The 23,291-nt window shown below is 49.4% G+C and overlaps 1 protein-coding gene across 3 annotated transcripts; it reads left to right on the top strand.

Moving 5' to 3' along the window:
- The first annotated feature begins 766 nt into the window (after nucleotides 1-766).
- PRDM8 (PR/SET domain 8) lies at nucleotides 767-21,951 on the top strand. Of its 3 annotated transcripts, none has more exons than XM_025289847.3 (6): nucleotides 767-903; nucleotides 12,530-12,783; nucleotides 13,756-13,892; nucleotides 16,190-16,410; nucleotides 17,566-17,797; nucleotides 18,177-21,951. In XM_025289847.3, the coding sequence occupies exons 4-6, from the start codon at nucleotides 16,192-16,194 to the stop codon at nucleotides 19,778-19,780; spliced, it is 2,055 nt and encodes a 684-aa protein (XP_025145632.2). In that variant the 5' UTR covers nucleotides 767-903; nucleotides 12,530-12,783; nucleotides 13,756-13,892; nucleotides 16,190-16,191; the 3' UTR covers nucleotides 19,781-21,951. The 3 variants fall into 3 exon arrangements, with proteins under 3 accessions (XP_025145632.2, XP_025145629.2, XP_025145630.2); XM_025289844.3 differs by having other exon boundaries at nucleotides 18,174-21,951; XM_025289845.3 differs by lacking the exon at nucleotides 767-903 and adding an exon at nucleotides 1,075-1,210 and having other exon boundaries at nucleotides 18,174-21,951.
- Nucleotides 21,952-23,291: the final 1,340 nt, after the last annotated feature.

Genomic DNA, 23,291 nt, shown 5'->3' with positions numbered 1-23,291 from the left:
TTTTAAGTTAAAGATATAAAAACATTGAAGCTGAAATACCAAAAAAAAAAAAAAAAGGAGAGGGGAGAAATGACATTCCCTATCCTCCGCGCTCCCCTCCACCCTACGCTAAAAGTGCAAGAATGCGCTCCCCCACCCCACCACCCCCTTCCTTTTCCACCGTCCACCGGAAACTAGATGGTATTTATCCCCAAGGATGGTATCTTGTCAGTGTCTGTCCCACCTTCTGGCTGAAAAAGTTCTCTGGAGTGATGTGGAGGTGTCCAAAAATCCACGCCGTGTGGAAGGGACTGTTTCCTGGAGTGGGATGGACAAGGTGGGAGGAAAGGGAAATGAGAAAACCACTTCTGATGGGCAGCGGGTGTGTGAGCGTGTAAGAGTGTTTTGGTCCCCACACCGCCCTCTCCCCCTCAGCTCTCCACCCCGCGAGGGGGAGGGACTGCCACGCGGGTGCCTCGCTCGTTCGCTAGAACTCCGGGTCGGGACTGCCCCGGGATTCAAGGGGGGCTCGAAAGGGGGCAGGCCTCTGATCCCCCTCCCCAGGGGCCAGACCCCCCTCCGCACATTTCCCATCACACCCCCAGGCCTCCGCTCCCACGCCGCTCGGACCCCAGCCCCCCGCGCGCCCCGGGCCCAGTCGCCCGGCCCCTTTCCTGGCACCCGCACCCCCGCCCGCAGTCGAGGCTCCAGATGGCGGCTCCTCGCGCTCGGCTCGCGGCCCCCAGACGCCGCCCGGCAGCAGCCGCCGGTCGCTCCCTCCCTCCCAGCTGCTGCGGCTGCGGAGACGGCGACTGCTCGGCAAGGAGGGCGGGTTCCTCCGCCGGATCGGCTTCGGGTAGGAGCCGGGCCGCCGAGGGGCGCGCCGGGGCTGTGCCCGCGGGGAAGGAGCCCCGCAGGCCCCAGGTGAGGAGCGCGCGGGGTAGAGCGCGGGAGGGGAGGGAGCCTGCCCGCCACCCTGGCACCCTCACAACGCCTCCGTCTCCCGACTTCCCTCCGTCGCACCACCTCCCGGTCCCCGGCGCCGCGGGCCGAGCCGGCGCGGGACCCCAGCACCCGCGGGACCGCGGAGGTGAGCGCCGCGCAGCCGCCAGGAGGGGGCGCCCAGCACCCCGGAGCCCCTGCCCGAGGGCGGATTCCGTCCGGACATCCCGCCCCAGCCCTTGTGGAAGGCTGTCCCGGCCCGAGAGGTGCCCCCTTCTGCCGGAGAGCGGTAATGCCCACCAACTGCGACCACCCGCTTCCTCACTTTTCTCCACTCTTCTCTCTCGCTTCCTATCTGCCTTTTTTCTCCCTTCTCGCTTGCCAGGTTCCCTTCCGTCTCCCCGCCTGCGCATCCTGGACCTTTCCTCTCCTTTCCCGGTCCCTTCACCCGCGCGGTGAGGGTTTGTCCGCCTCCTGGGGCGATGGGAAGGGGGGGTGTATTTACTGCCTAGGCGCTAGCTCCCCTCCGCAGGTGCATCCTGGTGGGTCCCCCGAAAGCAGCTCTGAGAATGGCGGTTCGAAAGAGTTGAGATCTCCCTCTTCCTGACTTGGGTCCGTTGACTCACTTGGGGAGGAGAGTGATGCGTTTAGGAGCAGTGCTTCCCCTGAACACGGACTTCGGAATTCTCTTTACTGGACGAATGTGTGAAGTTCAGCGGCCTGGCACTGAGCCCTTTTCTCGCACCCTAGAGTCAGGACCCTTCGAGGGCATTTTCCCGTATAGAAAGCCCGATAAGACTTTAAAGTCCGCCTCCCCGGACAGTCCTCCCTGCGGTCTGCCATAGAAATTGTGTCGGTATCAGGGTAGAGGGGGGAAGGCGCTAAAAGGTCTCGGCGCCTGGCGTCCCCTCTAATTCCCCCAGGGCTTGCGCGCTTGCCCACAGGCCCCCTGCTGGTCCCTGCGCGCGACCGTCTGGCATTAGACCTCCCGAGAGTGCGTCCCGTAAGCTCCCAGTACAAAATCCCCTCGGAAATATTAATCACAACCACCAGAAAATGCAAAATGTGTGCCCGCGCCGTGTCTGCCTTTTAATCCCGAACGTAATTCTGCAAGGCAGCATCAGACAGGGGCTCTATTAATCCCTTACACGAGCAAATGCAATCTCTGACCTACTAGACTTGTTTTCCTGCAATTTCACGAAGAGTTGGCCTCGCTTCGCCAGAGGAATACCCAAAGACAGACAGAAAACCGTGAGAGACTGGCGACGCGACACAGCATCGCAATAATGGGGGTGCATGTCAGTCCGGAGGTGCTCCTGCCGTAGAGTGGGATCGCCGGCCCGGAGCCCTGAAATTCCTGTAGAGGCGGTTGCGGAGTGGGCCGGTGTGGGGAAGGTCGAGTGAGCTAAGCGGCAGGCGTCCGGGGGGGTTGGAGCCCAGAGGAAATCCAGTTCTCCTTCCTCCGAAACCTTCGGACACAAGTGACCTCCTCTGGGGCTAACCCGTGGCAACGGCGCTAGGGCAGGCAGAGGGGGTCAGCTCGCTAGACGGAGGGGGTCAAGGTTTCAGCCCCTGAGGCCTGTTCCTCACACTTGAGATGTCCCTCTCCACCCTTCTGTCGTTCAATCAATCACGTTTCCCGTCTCCCGTTTTATTCAAAACCGTCTTCTAGTTCCCTCATAATCGTAATTTGCACCATTGCTTTTTATCTTTGATTAATTAGGAAATCGAAAAAGATAATGGAGGGTCGGGCCAATAAATTAGCCTCAGGAGCCGACGGACGGACGTCTGGGACTGCTGTGTGGGTGGGCACCGTCCGCGGAGGCGGTTGCGGGGCGGGGGTGGCTATGGCGCCGGTCGGACAGGAAGGGGTTAAGCGAAGGCGCGCGGTGCCTGCAGATAGGAGAGACCCGCTCGGAAACCTGCCCAGTGGGCGCGAGGAAAGACTTCTCCCGAGTGCACAGTCGCCAGTGATGTTTAGCTTTTCCTGTTTGGGTCTAGAGAGAGAGAGAGGACAAGACTGGGATAGGGTGAGGGCGGGACTCCCTAATTCTTCCAAAGACGCCTCCTTTCTAGCGGCAGAATTTGGTGTTTTCAGGTTGGGGGTCTATTTCTTCCGGAGATGGAAACTTAGATTTACTCTTGCATCCTTTCCTTCCCTCTCCATTTGCCTACTGGTCTGAAAGAGGGTGAGAGGAAGGGAAGAAGCAAGGGAAGGAGAGAGAGAAAGAGATCGAGAGATTCTGTTATTAAGATCAAATCAGTCACTCCCTGGCCCCAGAGCAAAGCTCCTCACGTGGAGCTGTTCCCGGCCCTCTCCCAGGCACCCGGCGGGTTCCGGATTCTTCTTTTCGCCCTCCGCGAAATCGATCACGCCTCCCAGACGGCTGAAGGGGGGCACTTTGCCACTCTTCACAGCTTCGTCCCAGCCTCTTTAGCTTTCAATTGAAAACCAATTAAAGGTTTCTATAAATCTGTTAGTTCCCCTTTTATCTGGAGACCCCTGATGCATGCGATATTGCCCTTTAGATGCCTCTTCCGTGTTTTGTTTTACAATTGTTGTATCAATATAATGCCGCCTTTCTTCTCCTGTCTCTATAGATACAGATACACAAGGCAAACCAAAGCTATTCAGTCTCCTCATTTGTCCAGCAGCCTAACAGTGGTGCCCTTTCTCTGCTGCTGCTCTCCCTGCTTCTGGAGCAGCAGTTATGGTAGAAGCAGATGGCTACTGATTGGGGGAGCTTTGTGGCTCTAATACTGAATACTTTATGGAAAAGGACTTTAGCATGCTTCGTTGGGCAGAGGAACAAGGGGATGAGATTTATGGCCAGGAAAAATAAATCTTTTCTAAGTTGCAGCTCCTTCTCACCAGTTGTTGCCTTTGCCCTGGAATGGGGTTGGTGGGGTGGGGGCAGTGAAACACTGAGGATATGGTTTTATTTCATTTCATTCTCCTTTCTATTCCAATGCTTTTTAGTCAAGGTCTTAGAGGAGAGCAGAGGAAGAGCCAGAAGTTTATGAAATACCTTAGATTGCTGTTGCTGCATCAGTATTTTCTGCCCTTAAGAATAAAGCAGAAGGGTATGGACTTGAATGCTGTTTGGGGCCATGTTTCCCCTGATGGATTGTTAGTTCCCGGTACAGCATTATCCTCCATTATCCTATTATCTATGGAGAACAAAAAAACATATCAGTGATCCCATCTGAAAAATCAGAGGACCCTGGTATTGAGAGGATGAGGCAAGTGATAAAGCATATGGTGATACAGGTGTGCTTTCCTCCTCTGAAAGGGTCTGAGCCTTAAAGACGACTAAGGGATGCCTATGAATGTAAGCTCCTGGGCTCTAAATTGAATTTTTTAAGCTTTGGAAAATATATAGATCCCATCCCTCCATTAAAGGCCTCATTCACCCCTAAGATATTTCACCCCTGTATCTTCCCCTCCCAGAAGCCAAAAACAGAATGTCACACAGAAATGCTCTTAACATGCCTACTGGCAGCCAGGTGCAGAGAGATGGAGGCCAACCCCAATTCTGGGTCTCCTATTCCATTCCCAACAGACCCTTTGTCTCAATATTCAAAATGCCATTCTCTACTCAAGACACATTTGTTGAGCATCTTCCATGTTCTAAGTTCCTTTTCCCTGCCTTTCCTATTCTTTTACTTTGTCCCTAGAAACTAAAGAGGAAGAGCCAGAAGGAAAGGCATGTAGCTTTCAGAAGTGTCACCTAATTTACTGCCACAAGCTGCCTCTTCCTGGTGGTGTGCACTACCACTCAACATGGCCACATGCACCTTTACATTGTTTCTTTCTGAAGAAGATAAAAAGATTAGGAGAACTAAGATTTAAAAACTGTATTTACCCAGCATTTCAAAGGCAGACACTGAGATGCTTTAAATAATTAACTGTTTAGGCTCTTACCATGTGCTAGACTAAATGCCCCCAACAGGCTTATCACCTTTAATTCTTACAACCCTTTGAGTTAAGGATTATCAACCCTAGTTCACAGATCCCCTTCCTTCACAGGAAACAGGAGAACAGAGAAGCTAACCCAAGCAACTGGGCCAGCTGGGTTCTGAACCCAGGCTTGCTTTTACAATAGTCAAAGTGACTCTGAGACCAATGGTGTTTTTGCTATTTTCCAAACGAGGAAATTAGACCTCAGAGAAGTTAAGTGTGTGCTCAAAGTCACACAGATAGTAGACTGCAGACTCGGGGTTCAAATCTAAGTGTTTAGGATCCCAACTTTTGGTCCAATGGTTCCAGGACCCTTCAGAAGAAAGAGCCCACACTGACCTCTGCTACCTGTCCCTGCCCAGGCAGGAGGGTTCATGAGATGTAGGCCTGGGGCAAAGGCACTGCGACTGCAGAGGCCCGAAAGCAGCAGGGACCGGGCGGGGCATGGAGGCTTTGCCCCAAGCCCTGGCCTGGGACTAGGGGGCGCCGTGCAGCCCACAAGGCCCCGCGCAGACCGCGTGTGGACGTCGGGGGCGGGGCTAGGGTGCGACCACGTGGCTGAGGCCCGGCTGTAGTGCAGGTCCGGCTGCTATAAACGCTACCGTGTGTAGGGGAGGTCCAGGAATGCCCACCCGGTCTCAGGGCCACCTGCTCCTGAGCCCCACGGTCGCGCCTCAGCCCTTTGTGGAAGAGAAAGGGCCGCGCGGCTCCCAGGCCCTGAGTCCCGGTCGGGGCCGGCGGCCGGGGCTTCAGGTTCTTCTGACCCGCCCGGCTCTGGCATTCTGGCCAGGGCACTTGAGTCGGTCAGCGCTGAGTTCCCAGGCTCATCACCCCACGGGGTCGCGCTGCCCGGACTTGCCCGCGTTTCCAACGTGCGACGCTGCCAGGTCTAAAGAAAAGACTCAGGCCGGAATGAGGGATAGAAGTCCAATCTCCCAGGATCCCGGCCGAAAAACCGCTCGTTCTACCGTAAAGTCTGTGTTTGGGCCCTTGGGGATCCCTGAACACCTGGACACATCCCTCATACCTTCTTACTTTATCCTCCAGGACTTCCTTCCTGTTAGAAACATCGAGAAATCCTCAGCCTTCACTGAGTGGCTTTGAAAGCGGGGGCACAGTACAATTCTTAAATTTTCTGAAAGGGAAGCCAAGGCAGTGTTACTATCAGTAAGAGTAGCCAGCACTGAAATAGGTGTTTAATGTGTGTTAGGCATTTTTCTCTGCGCTTGCTAAATATCAACTCAGCCCTCACAGTAACTTCATAAAAAGAGCTGTCTTTATTACCCTTGGTTCACAGAAGAAGGCCTAAAGCACGGACGGGTTAAATTCCTGCCACGCGTCAGGGGCCAGGATTCGAACAGAAGTAGATAGTTGCTCTGATAGAATCCTGGCCTAAACTTGAGTTGTTGGTGGCCCTTCTCGGGTCAGTTCTCTAGATGTCTGGAAAGAACGTTCCTTTATGAAGGCATTGAGACCTCTCTGGGACGGCCAAGGCTGAAATGAAACTAACTCCGGCTCTTGGAAGTAATCCCTTACCATCTGCTCAGCAACTGGCTTTCCAAAGCGCGCTCGCCCTGGTTTCCTCACTGAGTCCTCGCCGCGACCCCGGAGGCAGCTCTGGCCAGCCTTAGTTTGCCCGAGGAGAAAATCCAAGGCTGGGAGAGGTCACGGGCAGCTCAGCTAGTAAAAGATCTGAAAAAGGGGATGGGGGCGCCGTGTGAGGACCGCCCAGAGGGGCGTGTGGGAGTGGGGGGAGCTGCGGTACCCAAAAGCCCAGCGCTCCTGAAGCCTTACCACAGGGAAACTAGCCGCTTAGCAGGAGGCCAGAGTTGGCGCTAATTCCAAGGAGGCGGTAGGAGACTGGAGGACGCGGAACACTTGGAGGGGAGGGGGCTTAACTGCACTTCCTCCCACCTTAGGCCGGGGTGTGTCTGTCCCCGCACTGGGAGCGCTGCGTGTCTTCTTCTTGCTCAATGTGGCCGGCTTGCTAGCGCTGCTTCTGAAAGAGTAACCCTCCACTGAAAGCTTGTCTGGTTCTGCCCAGTGTCACTCCAAATGGGATGGGAGTGTTGTCTGCCCTCTGTGTACTGTCCGGATAATGCTCTCTTTGGGTCCATCGTGAGGAGACCTCCTTAGCCCACCAAGTGCATCTCTGTCATTCGGCTTTCTCTGCATTCGTAGCTCTGTTCCCCTTTACTGAGACCTGCAGACTGCTGCGGAGAATCCAGATAATCAAGAATTGTCTCAGGCTAGCAAACATTTCCCTGCCTAGCCTTGAGGCCCAAATGTCTGGTCTAACTCAGCTGTGAGTGGCTTTAGGGATAGAAAAACTAATTGAGTCCCCCAGATAAGAAATGGAACTGGCTGCACTTTCAGAGCATTGACTTTCCCCAGGACATTTTCACAAGTTCAGAAGCTCCTTGGAAACTTCCTAGTACGTCAGTCAGGTAACCTGACTCTAGAATGTAGATGCACCTGATTACATATACTAGATACTTGAGTGATATATATAAAACACATTCTTCAGAACTCTATTGTTTTGCTTCTCTGGGAGCAATTGCTTTCCTGTATGATGTCACATATTTTCTCAAAACCATCTTACATGAAAACATGCAACAAGAAGTGACTACTTTGTAGACAAGCAGCCAAGAAAAATCTCTCCTTTCCCCTCGCCTCCCCCCACCCCCACACACACACATATACATGACCATGTCTGATCAGGTATAAAACTGTTCAGACAGAATTGGATTCTAGGTCTTCAGGAAACTCAACATTCAGATCTTTAAATTCAGTGTATTTATTCTTCTTAGGAATTTGTGAATTTTTTTTTTCACAATTCTGGATAGTATTTATTTTAAAGTATGGGTTTTCTTTAAAACTTTAGAGGACATTATGAATTATATCTTGGTTACCTTTATATTACATCACCAGAAGACTAGCAAATCAATGTGGAAGTTGGCTTTTCAGTAAGAAAGTATTATACAAGAGAACAAATACAAGTTTCAGTTCCCCTGCCTATCATTTCTGCCACTTTGTAATGTATATGCAATATTGCTTATAGTAGTGATGATATTACTATTGTTTGTGACCTACACTGATCGTTTTTTAGTGCTGATGAAAAAAGCTCTAGGCCTTCCATCTACTATTTTGGGAGACATTCCCCCTGTGGTGCTAGATTAATACCCCAGATTAAATTATGAAATGCATGGAACTCATTTGAAATCATGAAAGATAATTTTCACTCAAACAATCCAATTTGCAAGATGACCAGGGAAGCAGTTTGTGTATGAGGACATAGTTTGTGAAAAAATTAAACTATTTCCAAGGCTCTAACAAAGTAATGTGAGTCGTCCCTGTTGTGGTGAGTGATGGATATCTATTGCCCCTATCCTTTTCATTCTTTTTCTTTTTTGCCTCGCTTTTTGTTAGAGAAAATCAGATGTCTCCTCAGGCTTCAGAAAAGTATGCCATGGACAGATTCTTAGCTAGAAAGTCCTGGGTGTGCATGCATTCTGACAAGACCCCCTTCCCAGGAGAGGAATGTTATATGCTGCTCAAAGGTTAGCTGTGATCAGGTGCCAGGGAGTCAAATCTGCCTAGTATGAACCCACTATTTCAGTAAGCATCTCTTTTAACCTAGGGGTCAAACTGGAGTCTTGTCTCTTGAGGCTCCTGCATTGGTAAGGTGGATTCTTTGCCAACTGCACCACCTGGGAAGCCTAAAATAAAGGGGAAGAGAGGTAGAAGTCAGGTGCTGAGTATTGGGATAATTCCCTTGTCTTGGCTGTGTAAAGAAATTTGATGTAGAGCCTCTCAACTTGGTGGCATTCCTAAGGCCTAGAGTCAGTCTTCTCAAAATCTGATGATCCCTCCAATCTGACACTGCTGGACACCCCTTGGTCCCCTATCTGTCTGGAAACCCTGACCCAGAGCATAAGGAGGGGCTGACTATGGCCCTGTCTACATTTTCTTCCTCCTACCCTACTCCACCTTGGAGAAGGAAATGGCCACCCATTCCAGTATTCTTGCCTGGAAAATCCCATGGACAGAGGAATCTGGTGAGTGGCTACAGTCCATGGAGTTGCAAAAGAGTCTGACACTACTTAGCAGGTAAACAACAACCCTACTCCATCTACTAAGGTATATTCAAGGACCGTATGTATGATTCTGGGGAGGACTTTGTAACCTGAGGATTAGACGGAATATTCCTTGCTAGATCTCTAGATAGTCACCTGGGAGGGGTATAAAATCTGGGAGAATGCAGGGGGCCAGGATACTGGATAGTAGATCTGGTTCACAGGTTACAGTCACACAGGTGAGCATGAGGCATTCAATTCATATAGTGGCTGCCTTCAGGATCACCACAGTTTCCTTGCTCTGCTGGAAGTCATTTTCAGAAGCCCTTAAGCCAGCTGACTACAATTTAGATCCAGGAGAGAAAGTGAATTGCACAAAGGCTATCCATCTCTAAGCTGAACTCCAACAGAAGGAAGGGCAAATGGAACTTGAGATCCCTCAGAGAGAAGGTTTTACAGCTGTAATGATGATTGCAGTTGTGGCAACAGGATTAAGAACAGTTACCATCTATTGAGAAAGAGGAAGAGCCAAAGAGAGAAAAATGTGAGTGAGGAGTAATGATCCCTGCAGTTGGAAGCTGGAGTCCCTCTTCACAGGCTACAAAATTATCCATCCTTTGAGTCTCTGGCTGTCCTAGAATGAGCCTAGGAGACATTAATTCATTTATAACCTATTGAATCTGCTGTAACCCTTGGTGAGGAACAGACCCAGACTGATTTTGCCATGAATATTTATATAAAGCAAAGTGCCCCCTCCCCATTCCTGTAAACCTTTATCCAGTTCAGCTAATTGCCTCTTCTTGCCTCTAACTTATCCCTTAGAAAGTTCTTTATCCTCCTTGGTAAGGCTAGGGCAGTGCAGTACCCCTCCATGAAATTCCATAATCTGTCCCCCCCAATCTCCCCATAGCTCCTTCCAGATACCTCCCTGTAGGAAACTAATAAGTTTAGGAAAAAGTCTCCACCATCTCTCTGCTTCTTTGGCATCATCTTGTCTTCCAGTGTGAAAATATATAATATTATATACCTATATATTTCAAACTAAGTCTTTGCTGGTGTAGTGATTTGGAGATATGATTGGAGGGAGATGAGCCAGGACTTGGAAAGGGAGAGAGAAAGAAAAATAATGTGTTTCATTCTTATAAAGTAATAATCCTTCTGAGTGAGTTATTCTTGCAGACTTTACCTGCCTCCTATCACACAAGTTGAGATATTTGAGGCCCTCTTTCTCTACCCTGGGAGGAAAAAGGACATTTCCATTGTAACACTCTCAAGTATCAGATTTCCTTTCTTACCCTTTCTCCACCCTCTCACTTAGGTCATAAAAGGCACCATCTCAGGAATCATTCATCAACCTCTCTCCAGCCTTCTCTTCCAAAACAATACTGCAGTTGTCTACACATGTATTTTCTGCCATAACTCCAAGAAGACTTGTTAAAGTGGAGCAAGGCAAATACCCTCACTCTTACTGCCATCCCTCTAATAAGTTAATTGGAAATAAAATCCGAAGGAAGAGAGCTCTAAATATATGCATAAACCCATTGTTCCATGTGAATTAGATAAAAAGTATTGACCGAGATATATTTTTATAGTATTGTTTGAGGCTGAATAAATGCCTCAACCCTTCATTTAGTATCAGTGAATTCCAGTAAGTAATAATTCAGGATGATTTCAAAGTGGTTTATGCACTATTTTAGCCCATAGATTTCTAGAGAAATTAAAGTAAGTTGTAGATTTTCTTTACCTCCAATTAACAGTTTTCACTTAGGTCACTTATACTACCTAGCAAAATATGCTTTACTTAAAATACTAGAAAACCCTCAAAATAGGAATTTCAAACTTACTCTTACCTATATTTGTGGGGTTTGTTGTTGTTGTGTGATCCATCTAATACATAAGACAAAGAGTTGGTTGGATTCATAAAATGTAGGAATTTTTTTTAATTTGGGGACTTTTATCTAAAATCAGTAGGGGAAATCTAATTAGGGGGCAAGATAAGTGAGATTGAGAGAATCAGATGGCTGATTCTCAATACATCTCTCTCCTCTTTGATGTGTAGAATCTTAGTTATTTTCTAGCCTGACATTTGGAAAGCCAAGCTCCCTCACCCCCAATTTCAGTGCCAAAAACATTTATTTTATACAGATTGGAGTCTAGGTTTCAGTACCTCAAAGAAGACATAGTCCAAATGCCCTTTATATTTAAGAAAGGAAAGGCCAGGGAAAAGAAAAATGCTTTCTGCCATTTAGATTCTAAGGTTTTCCAGAATGCTTTTATTCTGGGGTAGATCTTTTTATACTTACAATATGTAAGATTTTTTTTAAAGTGGTTTGCATGGACAGATGACTTTTCCTGGGAAAAGCAAACTTCCTATTCTCTTAAAAAACAAACAAAAACAGTAAAAGAAGGCCCTGAGGAGTGTTTTGTTCTACAGTTTGGGAATTAAGTTTGAAAACACTGCACTCCCCCACCCCAATTCCCCATCCCTTGCCACCTCCCCCTGCCCCCCCCCCCCACATTTTTGCTGTAGTTTCTTAGGGACCACAACCCTCTTATGGCTACTTCTTTATCTTAATTTGCTGTTGTTTACACCTTCTTCCTTCTCTGAATTCACTTAAGTGAATTCTAAAACACTGCAAGTTATTTTTCAGATGTTTGAGATAATTCTTTTGACATTTCTAATCCCATCACCCTTTCTTTAAACAAGTGATGAGGGATGCTTGTGTGTGTGTGTGGGTGTGTGTGTGTGTGAATGAGATGAGGGGAATAATGAATGGAGCATCCAATTATAAGCCAAATGGTGACTTTGGCTTATAACTTTGCAGATTTTTATATAGACACATATGAAAACTCTCAGCATTAAGCCTTGGTCATTACATGAGTTGCCCTTAGCCAAACTATTTTAAAGTGTGGACAAGTATAAGAGAAAAGATACGTTCAGATGGAAGGCAACTGCAGTTTGAGGTTTCTTTGAAAAGTTGATAACTAACCTGAAAATTAAGGGCGAATTCTCCCTTTACTTTCTAGTATATGGAGATTTTGCAACTTTTCTTTCTTCAAGTCAGCTTAGGCAATGGGCCCTGTCTAATCAGAAGGATTCCGAATTTATGTGTGGGGGGCAGGGAGCGGGAGAGGGGGGAGCGCGGCGGCTGGCCAGGGCTGGATGAAAAGAGAGGGGAGGAGCGGGGGTGACAGGAAAACTCAGTGGGAAATTCCTCGCACTGTTTTTTAATTTCTCCTCTGCAGAATTCTTTCCAGGCCTCCTAGTACTGTGGGAGCCAGGGGTAAAGATGCTCCGTGCCTGGTTGCTTCACTGGGTTCCGGAGGGAGGTCTCAGAGCATCAAAGCACACACCTTTTCCTTTTAAGCTGCTCTTCGCCAACCCCCAATCCACTTACCTTGTTTGAACACAGGATACAAACTAGGCTGTCTCAAGTCCTGGCCACTTTAACTGGCTACTCGTCCGATTTATCCTAAAGCTAATGGATTGCCTCTTCAATGTAGTGGTGGTGTGGGTGGGGCTGAAGGAGTAGGACTGTCTATACCACTCAAAAAGTCTTTCTTCCCTTAGGAGCAGAGAGAGTTGAATGTCGAAAAAGAACCCCGAGATCCCCCAGCGAAAATGTGTGGCGGAATCCTGCAGAAGGAGTCGACTTTCAGGGTGTTAAAGACTTCCAGTCATTAGCATCAGCTGCTGCACTAAAGGGGCAAGCCAGCGCCTCTAAGTGGCTTAGCGCACAAACGAGGCTCCTGAGACGGCCTCGGCCACTCCATCCACTCTTCCACCACCTGCTGGACGTGAAAAGCTCTCCGGAGCCCACCTCGGTAATAATTTTTACTTTTAACTCACCTTCCCCACCCCCGGGGGTCTTAGAATACCGGCCTCCCCTGGCAGGGGACCCCCTTGGGGACTAGGCGGAACGCGCCAGGCTGAGGGCCGAAGCGCAGGAAGAGCTTGCGTCTCCCAATCTGGGTTTTCTTTCCCACCCGTCTCCTCCTCAGCCCTTCTCCCGCCCGGTACTTGTGTACTGGGACCAAAAGACCCCTGTAAATCCCCTTCGGAGGGCTGGCGGCGTCTCTACTCCATCCCTCTTACCCAACACCGTGTTCAAGGAAGGACTGAGCCAAGTTTTCACCAAAGCGCATCCTTTTTGAGTCTTGCTCCTAAGGGCTTGGTAGTGTGAGCGCTCCTGGAGAGCGCTGGTGAGGGTTTGTCAACCCCCTGGGCAACTAGCTGCGCGTATCAGCTGCGGCTGGAGGGGCTAATCCACAACCCCCCCTTTCCCCTCCAGAAAACTCAGACTCGGGGGAAATGCGCGCGGGGTCCTTGCTCGCTCTGAGTGAACAACCGTTTGCCAGGGGTTCTCCAAGTGCCAAGAGAAACGGGGAAAGGCCCTCTCCAGGTCTTTTTGGTACTTCCCTTTCCGACCCCCAAGCTGATCACCCCCCCAACCAGAGGGCCCAGGCTTTGGGAGGAGTTGAGCCGGGCCGAGCTCCGAGAGGCGTTGCCACATGGGGAAAGAGCTCAGGGGCTGCGTGGGGCGCGGGCAGGCCGGCGAGACAGCTTCCAGGCAGGCGGCGCCGCCGGAGGGAGCGCCCAGCCCAGCAAAGAGTTAAAGGGAGGGGACGTGGGCTGTCACGCGTCATTGGGCAGATTATGTGCAGCAAACAAAAAGTGTGTGTCTGCGTGCCAGTCAGTCACTGCATCGGGCCCATCTGTACAACTCTCTCTTCTCTCTCCTCTCCCTACTCTCCCTGGTTTTTCTCTCTGCGTCTCTCCATCTCTCCTCCCTTTAGGCAGAGCCTACTTGACAGCAACACCAACACCTCTCGACATGGAAATACACTGATACAATAGGCAAAAGAAACACTCGTCTGCATCTCCCGGTTCCAGGTGGCCTTATTAGGGCGGTTTGATCCTGACCTTATTCCTGGTAAGTCTTTTTGCCTTAATGGGGGTGGGGGAGGCGGGGGGAGGAAGACAGGTTTGGTGGGATGAGTGGAGAATTCTGTCCTCCGTCTTCTCATTATCCAGAAGAGGGGGAGGAAATAATTGTGGAGGGGCTTGCTACTGCCAACAGGGTTATACAAAGGGAGGGGCGGGTGGAGAGCACTTTGCCCAAGAAAAAGCCAGAGACTGGGGCGCGCGCGGCCGCCAGACAATGCCTGCCTACGGGGGAGGGCGAGCGGTCGGCAGCAGCGACGGCTTTCGGCGAGCCGGGCCGGCTCTGGGAAGATGCTCCGGGCGGCTGGGAACCCGGGCCTAGCGGAGGATGCAGAGCTGCGAAAGGCTGGGCGGCGAAAGCGACCGCCTGCGGGCGGCAGAGCCCAGGCTCTCTCCCAGCGCTTATTGTGAGCGGCGCGAGGCTCGTGGCGGCCGCCGCGGCGACGCGAACCCCTATTAGCGCGGCGTAGCGAGGAGCTTTTCACCGTATTGTTAGGTAGGACTGCATTTTAATGACTGCGTCCCTGCTGTTGCCCGAAGTGACGGGGCGACCTCTTGGCACAATGAGCCGTTTGTGTGAAAGAGACTTTTAAATGGAAGAGAAAAATTGGGGCATAAAACGCTGAATTGAGGAAACTGAAAAGGAGAGAATAGAATTCCGTTGAAAAGGAGGTTCTGAGAGATGCTGAGAGATTTCAAAAAATGTATTTAAATGTGCAGTTGGAGATCAAAAAGGCTACCTTGGGTGGGGTAAAATGCCCAGAGGTAAATGCTGTAGAATAATAAAGGGAGTTTCTACTTTACGGATATTTTCTCTGATTCCTCTCTGGCAGATACAGCCCATACTTGATATTTGGAGGAGATAGCAGAATGAATGGAAAAGAGGCTGACCAAAGTTTCCTGCTCTGTTAGATGGAAAAGGGGGGGAAAGCACTACCTTCTAATGACATTTGCAAGATTAACTGGTTAATAGACATTAAGATAAAAATGGACATTACCAATATTGTTCCAGAAAGAACAGCTTCTTAGGAAAAGAATTGGGTTTCCCTTTCCTGCTACTTAAATTGTACAAAATATACTTAAATATCTGCCAATAGCAACATTATTGAGGAAAAATCAACTTGGAGGAATCTTCTAATCAGTCAGCGAAAGTGAACAATGCAATTAGTTCAAAGCTGCTTTAAATTTTACATATGTTTTGTTTGTTTTTTTGACAATAAGTCTTGTAGTGGGGCGGGGGGGGGGGGGAGGGTGTCCAATGGCAAAGGAAGGAAAATGTGTCTTTATGACAGCTTAATAATAAGAGAGCCCACCACCGGGGCATTACTTTCTGAATTGCTGCAGATTAAACAGCTGGAGAGCCTACTGAGGTCTACTCAAGCGGGGCTGCCCCCTCTTGCCCAGACAAGGTCCGATCTAGGGGAGCGAACATTCACCAGTCATTACACACGCAGTATTTCAGACAGGGGACACTTCAGTCCTGCTCTGTACCTGCTCACTTCATGAGGCACATGCGACTCTACCCACCCCCTTGTATAACAAGGTAACTGGGATTCACCCTCATCCATAAATAAGCATGTCGAGAAGAAAATAATTACCTCTGCTTGCTGCTTTTAATTAAAGCCTCGGAGGGACAGTGTTGGATTATGGTAATGAGCAGACACACGTCCCCTCTTGTAGGCTGCAGAGAAAGGTTAGCTGACACGGAATCAGTGGCCCTGACACTCCACTTGAAATCCATTCGCCATGCTCCGCTGTCTCTGCCTGCTCACTAGTGCTGCTCCCCTCTTTGGAAGAAAAATAAGATAAAAACCAGCTCCCGGACACCCAACTCAATACACAAGAGTAAAAGAGAGGAGCTTTCCCCTAAAGGTTAGAAGTTTCTTTCCATCTAGAAAGTCTATAGGCTAGCAAAAAAAAATCCTTTTGTTCTCCACTTCTCTCCCCCTCCCCCCCAATCCTGTCTCATCCTCCCCCAAGGTAAGTCAGAAAACATTTCCTCTTTCCTAGCCCCGCTTGTCTTTCTTTCTAGCAGTCAGTCCACTCTGAGCTCCCCCATCACAATTCTCTTTACATTTTTAAAGGAAAAGAAAGTACTCTTCCTTGGCATCTTTGTCATATGCCAGACTTAATCTGCCATCGGCTTTATTTTTGAAATAAGATCGATGCAAAAACCAAGCAAATTCAAGAAAAATCTGTCTAGTAGTCAGAACATTCTGCCTGGATTCAGAAAGGCAAAAGGAGGAATGTAAATTCGCTTCAACTGTCCTATGTATCTGTCTCCAGTGATGGAGGATTCAGGCATCCAGCGAGGCATCTGGGAGGGAGATGCCAAGGCTGTCCAGCAGTGTCTGACAGATATTTTTACCAGCGTTTACACCACCTGCGACATCCCTGAGAATGCTATATTTGGTCCCTGCGTCCTGAGCCATACTTCCCTGTACGACAGCATAGCTTTCATAGCTCTCAAGTCCACAGACAAGAGAACGGTCCCTTATATCTTCCGGGTAAGTCTTGGTTTATGTTCTGTAGGATATGAGGGTAATATCCTCTTAAAAACAGACTAAGAATCATTCTAATAACAAACTGAGACAGGTTCTACATATAGAAAATGCAGTGATACATGCAATTCTATTTTACACACCAGAAATGAGAAAAGGAAAATTAAACTCCAGAGTATTGTCAACTGATTTTCGGGAATAAGTGACAAAATTAGATTTTGAATGCCTGATGTATCTAAATCAATGCCTGGATTCTGGGCTTTCCTGAAGATGAACACCACTTCCTTAACTCTGTGGGAAATTTCACTAGGATTGAGGCTATTTGCAGGCTAAGTATTTCCTATAAGTACTTTTCTGTAAATATTAGGTACACTCACCTTCCAATCCCAGAGGCCTTCTGTTCCCTGGAATATTACTCTTTCTGGTTAAGCTAGCTAGTGTCTAGAGTTTGTATTTAAATAAAAGTGTTGGTGTTTTGACAATACAACATCATTCCAGCCATATGTTTGAGTGTGAAAAGTCCTGTCACTTCCTATTCTTTCTTTACAAAGAACCATTAGTTGTTTAAGCCAAAATAAGGAAGATGAGCAAAAGTCACAAAATAATTTCTAAAATCTAAGTTTGCTTTTCACTTCTAAAACAGACAAAATTCCACATACTTTTGCAATGTGGGATAATCTAGAAATCAGTTCTCAAGAGCTTAGCACTAATTTGAATTGTAAAAAAAAATTTGCTAATTTGGTATTCATCCAATATATAAAAAGACAGGACTTTTCTGGTGGTCCAGTGGTTAAGGCTCCGCCCTTTCAAAACAGGGACACAGGTTTGATCCCTAGTCTGGCAACTAAGACCCCACTGCCCCTTTGGCTAAAACACACACACACACACACACACACACACACACACACACACAAGCCTGACGACTTAAATAATCTGTATAATTAATGCAACTTGCCAGGGATGTTATCTTGCCTGCCAGCTGCAAACATGAGGATGGGCATTAAGTCGGGTCAAGTTTTTGGAAGCTTGATCTCAGATAATAATTCTTAGAGAAATAATAACAGCGGAAATGGCCCTGGCTCCTTTGACTTCATTCCCTCACAAGAGTCTCCCTCCCTCATTCCCTTCCTTCTTGTATTCTTTGTTTTCTCTAAACTGTAGGTAGACACTTCAGCGGCTAATGGTTCCTCGGAAGGTCTCATGTGGCTGCGTCTGGTCCAATCAGCCAGAGATAAAGAAGAGCAGAACCTTGAAGCCTATATTAAAAACGGACAGCTGTTTTACCGCTCTCTCCGCAGGATTGCCAAAGATGAGGAGTTACTAGTTTGGTACGGGAAAGAACTGACCGAGTTACTCTTGCTCTGCCCCTCTAGATCCCACAGCAAAATGAATGGTAGGTTGGCTCAAGACCTGCGTCCGGGCCCTTAGCTAGCGGAGGGGCGGAGGGTGGGGAGCGGCGGGGTCACTCTGGCGCCTGGGCGAGCCTTCCCTCCCTTGGGGTTCCTTGTAGAGAGCTTCTGAGATATAGTCTGGGGTGAAGCTGGGACAGCTAGGTGAGGATGAATCGGGACACGCTAGGCTTAATTCCTGCACTCTCCTCAAATCTGGAGGGAAAGTTAGACCAGGTCTTGTCCGATGTTCTTGTTTTCAGGGACTCAGACCCTGAGAGGTCAAAGAGGATTTGTGGAGGGGGTGATGGCAAACTGGCCTAGAGACGATGCTGAGTAATCATGTGTGTGTGTGTGTGTGTGTGCTGTTTGCTCACTAAGCAGGGTCGTCCCCTTACACATGCCTGGAGTGCAGCCAACGTTTCCAGTTTGAGTTCCCCTATGTAGCGCATCTGCGCTTCCGCTGCCCCAAGAGACTTCACGGCACTGATCTGAGCCCCCGAGAGGAGCAAGGCGGCGGCGTGGGTACCAAGGATCACGGAGGCGGCGGCGGCGGTGGCAAGGACCAACAGCAGTCGCAGGAGGCACCCTTGGGTCCTGGCCCGAAGTTCTGCAAAGCCGGTCCGGTCCACCACTACCCGGCCCCCTCCCCCGAGAGCGGTAACCCGCCGGCGGCTGGTGGCGGCAGCGGCGCGAAGCCGTCCACGGACTTTCACAACCTGGCGCGGGAGCTGGAGAACTCCGGGGGCGCCAGCAGCTGCTCCCCGGTGCGGAGCCTCGGCGGCGGCAGCGGCCACCAGGAGGCGGAGCTGAGTCCCGACGGCAACGCCGCGGGCATGGGCAAAGGGAAGAGGAAGTTCCCGGAGGAGGCGACCGAGGGCGGCGGCGCGGGCCTGGTGGGGGGCCGGGGCCGCTTCGCCGAGCGGGCCCTGCCCGCCTCCAAGGAGGACCTGGTGTGCACGCCGCAGCAGTACCGCAACTCGGGCAGCTACTTCAGCCTGGAGGAGAACGGCCGCCTCTTCGCGCCTCCCAGTCCCGAGACGGGAGAGGCGAAGCGCAGCGCCTTCGTGGAGGTGAAGAAGGCGGCCCGGGCGGCCGGGGGGCCGGAGGAGGCGGCCGCCGACGGCGGGGGCGCGGCCGCCGAGGAGCAGGACGCGGGCACCGGCGGCGGCTCCTCTTCCACGCCTGTGGCCGCGTCCCCGGCCGGCACCGAGAAGCTGCTGGCCCCGCGGCCTGGGGGCGCGCTGCCAGGCCGACTGGAGGGCGGCAGCCCGGCGCGGGGCAGCGCCTTCACCTCGGTGCCGCAGCTGGGCGGTGCGGGCGGCGGCGGCGCGGGCGGCGGCGCGGGCGCTGGGGGCGGCGCGGGCGGGGCGGGCGGGGGCCAGGGCGCAGCGGCTGACGAGCGCAAGAGCGCCTTCTCGCAGCCGGCGCGCTCCTTCTCGCAGCTGTCCCCGCTGGTGCTGGGCCAGAAGCTAGGCGCTCTCGAGCCTTGCCACCCCGGCGACGGGGTGGGCCACACCAGACTGTACCCCGCCGCCTCCGACCCCCTGGCCGTGAAGCTCCAGGGAGCGGCGGAGCTGAACGGAGGTTGCGGGGCCCTGCCGAACGGCGGCGGCGGCGGCGGGCTGCCCAAGCAGAGCCCGTTCCTCTATGCCACCGCCTTCTGGCCCAAGAGCTCCGCCGCCGCGGCGGCCGCAGCGGCGGCGGCTGCGGGGCCCCTGCAGTTGCAGCTGCCGTCGGCGCTCACGCTGCTGCCGCCCTCGTTCACCTCGCTGTGTCTGCCCGCGCAGAACTGGTGCGCCAAGTGCAATGCCTCCTTCCGCATGACCTCCGACCTAGTGTACCACATGAGGTCGCATCACAAAAAGGAGTACGCCATGGAGCCCTTGGTGAAGCGGAGGCGGGAGGAGAAACTCAAGTGCCCCATTTGCAACGAGTCCTTCAGGGAGCGCCACCACCTCTCCAGGCACATGACCTCGCATAATTGACACGGAAAGGACCTCCGCTTTCCGCGCGCGCGCACGCACAGTCAAACCACCTGCAGGAACAAACATGCGAGGACATCCACCACCTCCTTGTGACTGAAAACATCACACCCGGAGACACACACACACACATAGGCACACACACGTGGTCTCCTGCAACCCTTACATCCAGATGTTTACCTGTGACCTACACCACACACACACACACACACACACACACACACACACACACGAGACAGGATGGTGGATTTTTGATCGGGTGGGTTGTTTGAAGGGTTTTCTTTTGAATGCACGCATTTTCACTTTCCCAAAAGCAAAGGTACATTTTTTAAAATGTCATATATTGCAACATATTGATGCATTTGTCATACGTTTCTACTTAAATTATTAAGCACTTACGGTTTAGATGTAATAATTATATGTAAGGGCAAAATTTATTTTAGATATAAAGTAAAGGAGGAGGGTGAGATGCTTCCTGCGTTTCTTGATTACAGTTTGTGTTCTTACAAAAATAAGCAAAACAAATAAAAAGGAGGTAACCATTCAGTTTAAGTTTCCAGGGGGAAGTGCATGTATCATGAAATGATTATGGACTTCAATGAAGAATGTCATCATTATGTAAATATGTATTTTCTTTTAATACAAAGTGTAATTTTGTGCCAGTGAAATGGAGTCTGAATAGTTATGTGTTTCTTTTATCCCTGGAAAGATTTATTAAACTTTATAGATTATCTGGGTATGTTGGATGCTTTGACAATAAATGACTATTTTCCTCAAAGCAATTATTGGGAAAGTGTTTTAAAATGTTTTTTGTAGCTAAAGGCTACACTTTTGAGTGCGTGCTCAGTTGCTTAGTAGTGTCTGACTTTTTCCAACCCTATGGTTCCTCTGTCCATGGGATTATACTCTGAGTAGATACCATGTATTTTCATTGAGCCCCTGAAAAGAAGAAACTGCAAAAGAGAGGAATGATAAACCCTGCCCTACTTGTATTATTTACTCTAAGCCAATTTTGAGCCTAAAAGTGAGAACACAAGGTGATTATTACTTGGGAAATCTTTATCTGGAAAGTGTTGCACTTCTTGATCAAAGCACAAATCATTTAAACTAAGATGCCTGCCATGAAGCTAACCAGTGTCTGGGATGTCAACATTCTTTTCAGCAGCAGGATAAGTAGCATCTTCACAAGTGGCCAAAAGACAAACGATTTTCAGACCTGGATCAGGGACAACAGGTGAAAAGCCCACTTTTGGTTCTTACTAGTGATGCTTGCATGGAGGGGTATCTTGTGCTCTAGAACCCTTTGACTTTCTGTCATTAGTTATTAAGAGACCCTTGGGAGAGTTTCTCCAGAAACTAAGGTGAAATGACCATGGTAGTCTATGTATTGCAAGGCCCTCTAAAGTTCTGAATAGCTGCACAGCCTCTGGAAAAAACTAGCCCTGAAGTATTACAATACAGACCTAATAAATTTCCTCTTCTCCCTGCCCTTCATCTTATGAAAAATCCCTCTGTACTCTTCATATATTGATAATAGTTCTTAAATAGTGTATGTATGTAAGTGTATGTGGTATGTAGAAATCAGTAGATCAAAACCAAATGGTCCTTTAAGTCTCAGGGTAGCATGCACTTAATCCATGGGCATCTTCAGAGTAGTCATTCTACAGGTGCTCTAGTAACCAATACTACACTGGTTTATGTATATCAGAGGAGGTGTTCCTTCCCATTTTTAATTCCTTCATGTCTTGCCAACCCTCCCCTATGTCAGAAGGAGAGTATTTGTGAAAAGTTCTGAAATGGGAGACTTGTACAAGGTCTTATTGCAGACCTTCAATGGCCTTCCCTAAAAGGATTTTAAAGACTTCATTATCTTAAGGGGACTACATAGCAAGTTACAATTAGGTAAACAGAGACTAGGGGTAGGGCAGAGATGGATCCATAGTGTGACCACTGAGATGGGTGAAAAAACAGGTTGACTTCTTAAGATTACCCAAGTACTTTTTGTGCTACATTTCTTTGAGACCTGCTCTCAGTTTTCCTAAGCAACAGTCTGATTATCTGAAACACTAATCCCCAGCAAGATGTGATGAGAAGAACAGTCCAAAATTCCTGTTCTGTTTCTGCTCTGCATGATTAGTAGGACTTGCATCATTATTGTTGGTATCATTACTTTATCTGCATTTTGCTTTTCTTATCTGTGCAATGAGTGAGACAGGTTCTGCTATCTTTAAAGTACTTTTAGCACTGGGGAGTTGCTTTTTCTAACAGGCTAATCAGGCTCCAATTAAATCTAAAGAAGACTTTCTAGAGAAAAAAGCAAGATTGGTTTGGAGCAAATTTGATGGCAAGAAATCAGAAAGATATTTGGGAACAAATAGAAGGTGGACCTCAAAGATCCTTAAATCACAACGCTCAAGAGACTGACCAAATTATCCATGCCTAGAACACTAGTGAATTCCTAGATCAAAAGTTTCTTAAAAACAAGCCAACCAACCACCAAGTCAACCAATCAAGGTTGCCTGGGGCCTAACTTTAAAAACAAAAACCCAATAACAAACACAAACCTTGAATGCACCTTCATTTCTATCCCACCCTTCCAGAATCTTCCTTTCACTATGGTGGCTAGATTACCTGTTGGGTAGTCAAAGGTGAACTCAAATCTAAAGAAACAGTAAGTAAATACTGCTTCTTGAAAAGGATTTCTCCATAGTCTAAGGCTGCCGTCTATGGGCTCACACAGAGTCTGACACAACTGAAGCGACTTAGCAGCAGTAGCAGCAGCATAGTCTAGAATCTTTTTTTTTTTTTTTTTAAGGATACGTGTAGACACTTTGGAGCTTCTCCTGTGTTTTCTTTTGTATGGTAATTAAACACTCACTCAGGAAGAAAACTGAACCTTGACTGAGCCAATGCCCAGGCGATCAGGTAGCTGTGTGAGTGGCAGACACTTTAGGGCTGGGCAGTTTTGCTGAACAATCTACCTAGGAGGCGTTTTTTGGGCGGGAAGCAGTAGGGGAAGGATGCCCAAAGCTAGTTTTGCCTTCAGCCAAGGCAAACTGAGAAATGTTTTAATGTTGCATTTTCAAGCGTTTGGATGTATCAACTTTCTCGGATGAGAGTTTCTAAAATTCCATAATCCCACCCATCTGCCAAGCTAGCTGAGGTTGCCGGCTGAAGCCATTGGCGTAAATGTCTACACACAGCTGCGGGGGAAACAAGGTCATAGGGTCATGCAGGCTTGGAGTAGGCTGGTGCCATGAAGTCCAGGCAGGTGGCCTGCGCTCCGAGTGCCTGCCAGGTCCTACGGACTGGGGAAAAGGCAACTCAAGCGGCTGCCGCACGAGCATTTGCTGTGTCCCCAGTCAAGGGCAGATTGCTTGGAAATGACCCGGCTCCTAGTGTCTGGAATCTCCGAGCGCGCTCTCTGCGTGGATCGCGAACCCCTCTCGTCTTCTGGCGTTTGTGAGTAGGAGGGGAACGCGTCTATTTCCCAAGATGAGTTTACAGGGTGTAG

The sequence above is a fragment of the Bubalus bubalis genome, chromosome 7, assembly GCF_019923935.1.
Source record: "Bubalus bubalis isolate 160015118507 breed Murrah chromosome 7, NDDB_SH_1, whole genome shotgun sequence".
NCBI lineage: Eukaryota > Metazoa > Chordata > Mammalia > Artiodactyla > Bovidae > Bubalus > Bubalus bubalis.
Note: the sequence above shows the minus strand (reverse complement) of the source record. Positions and strands in the feature narration are given on the sequence as shown.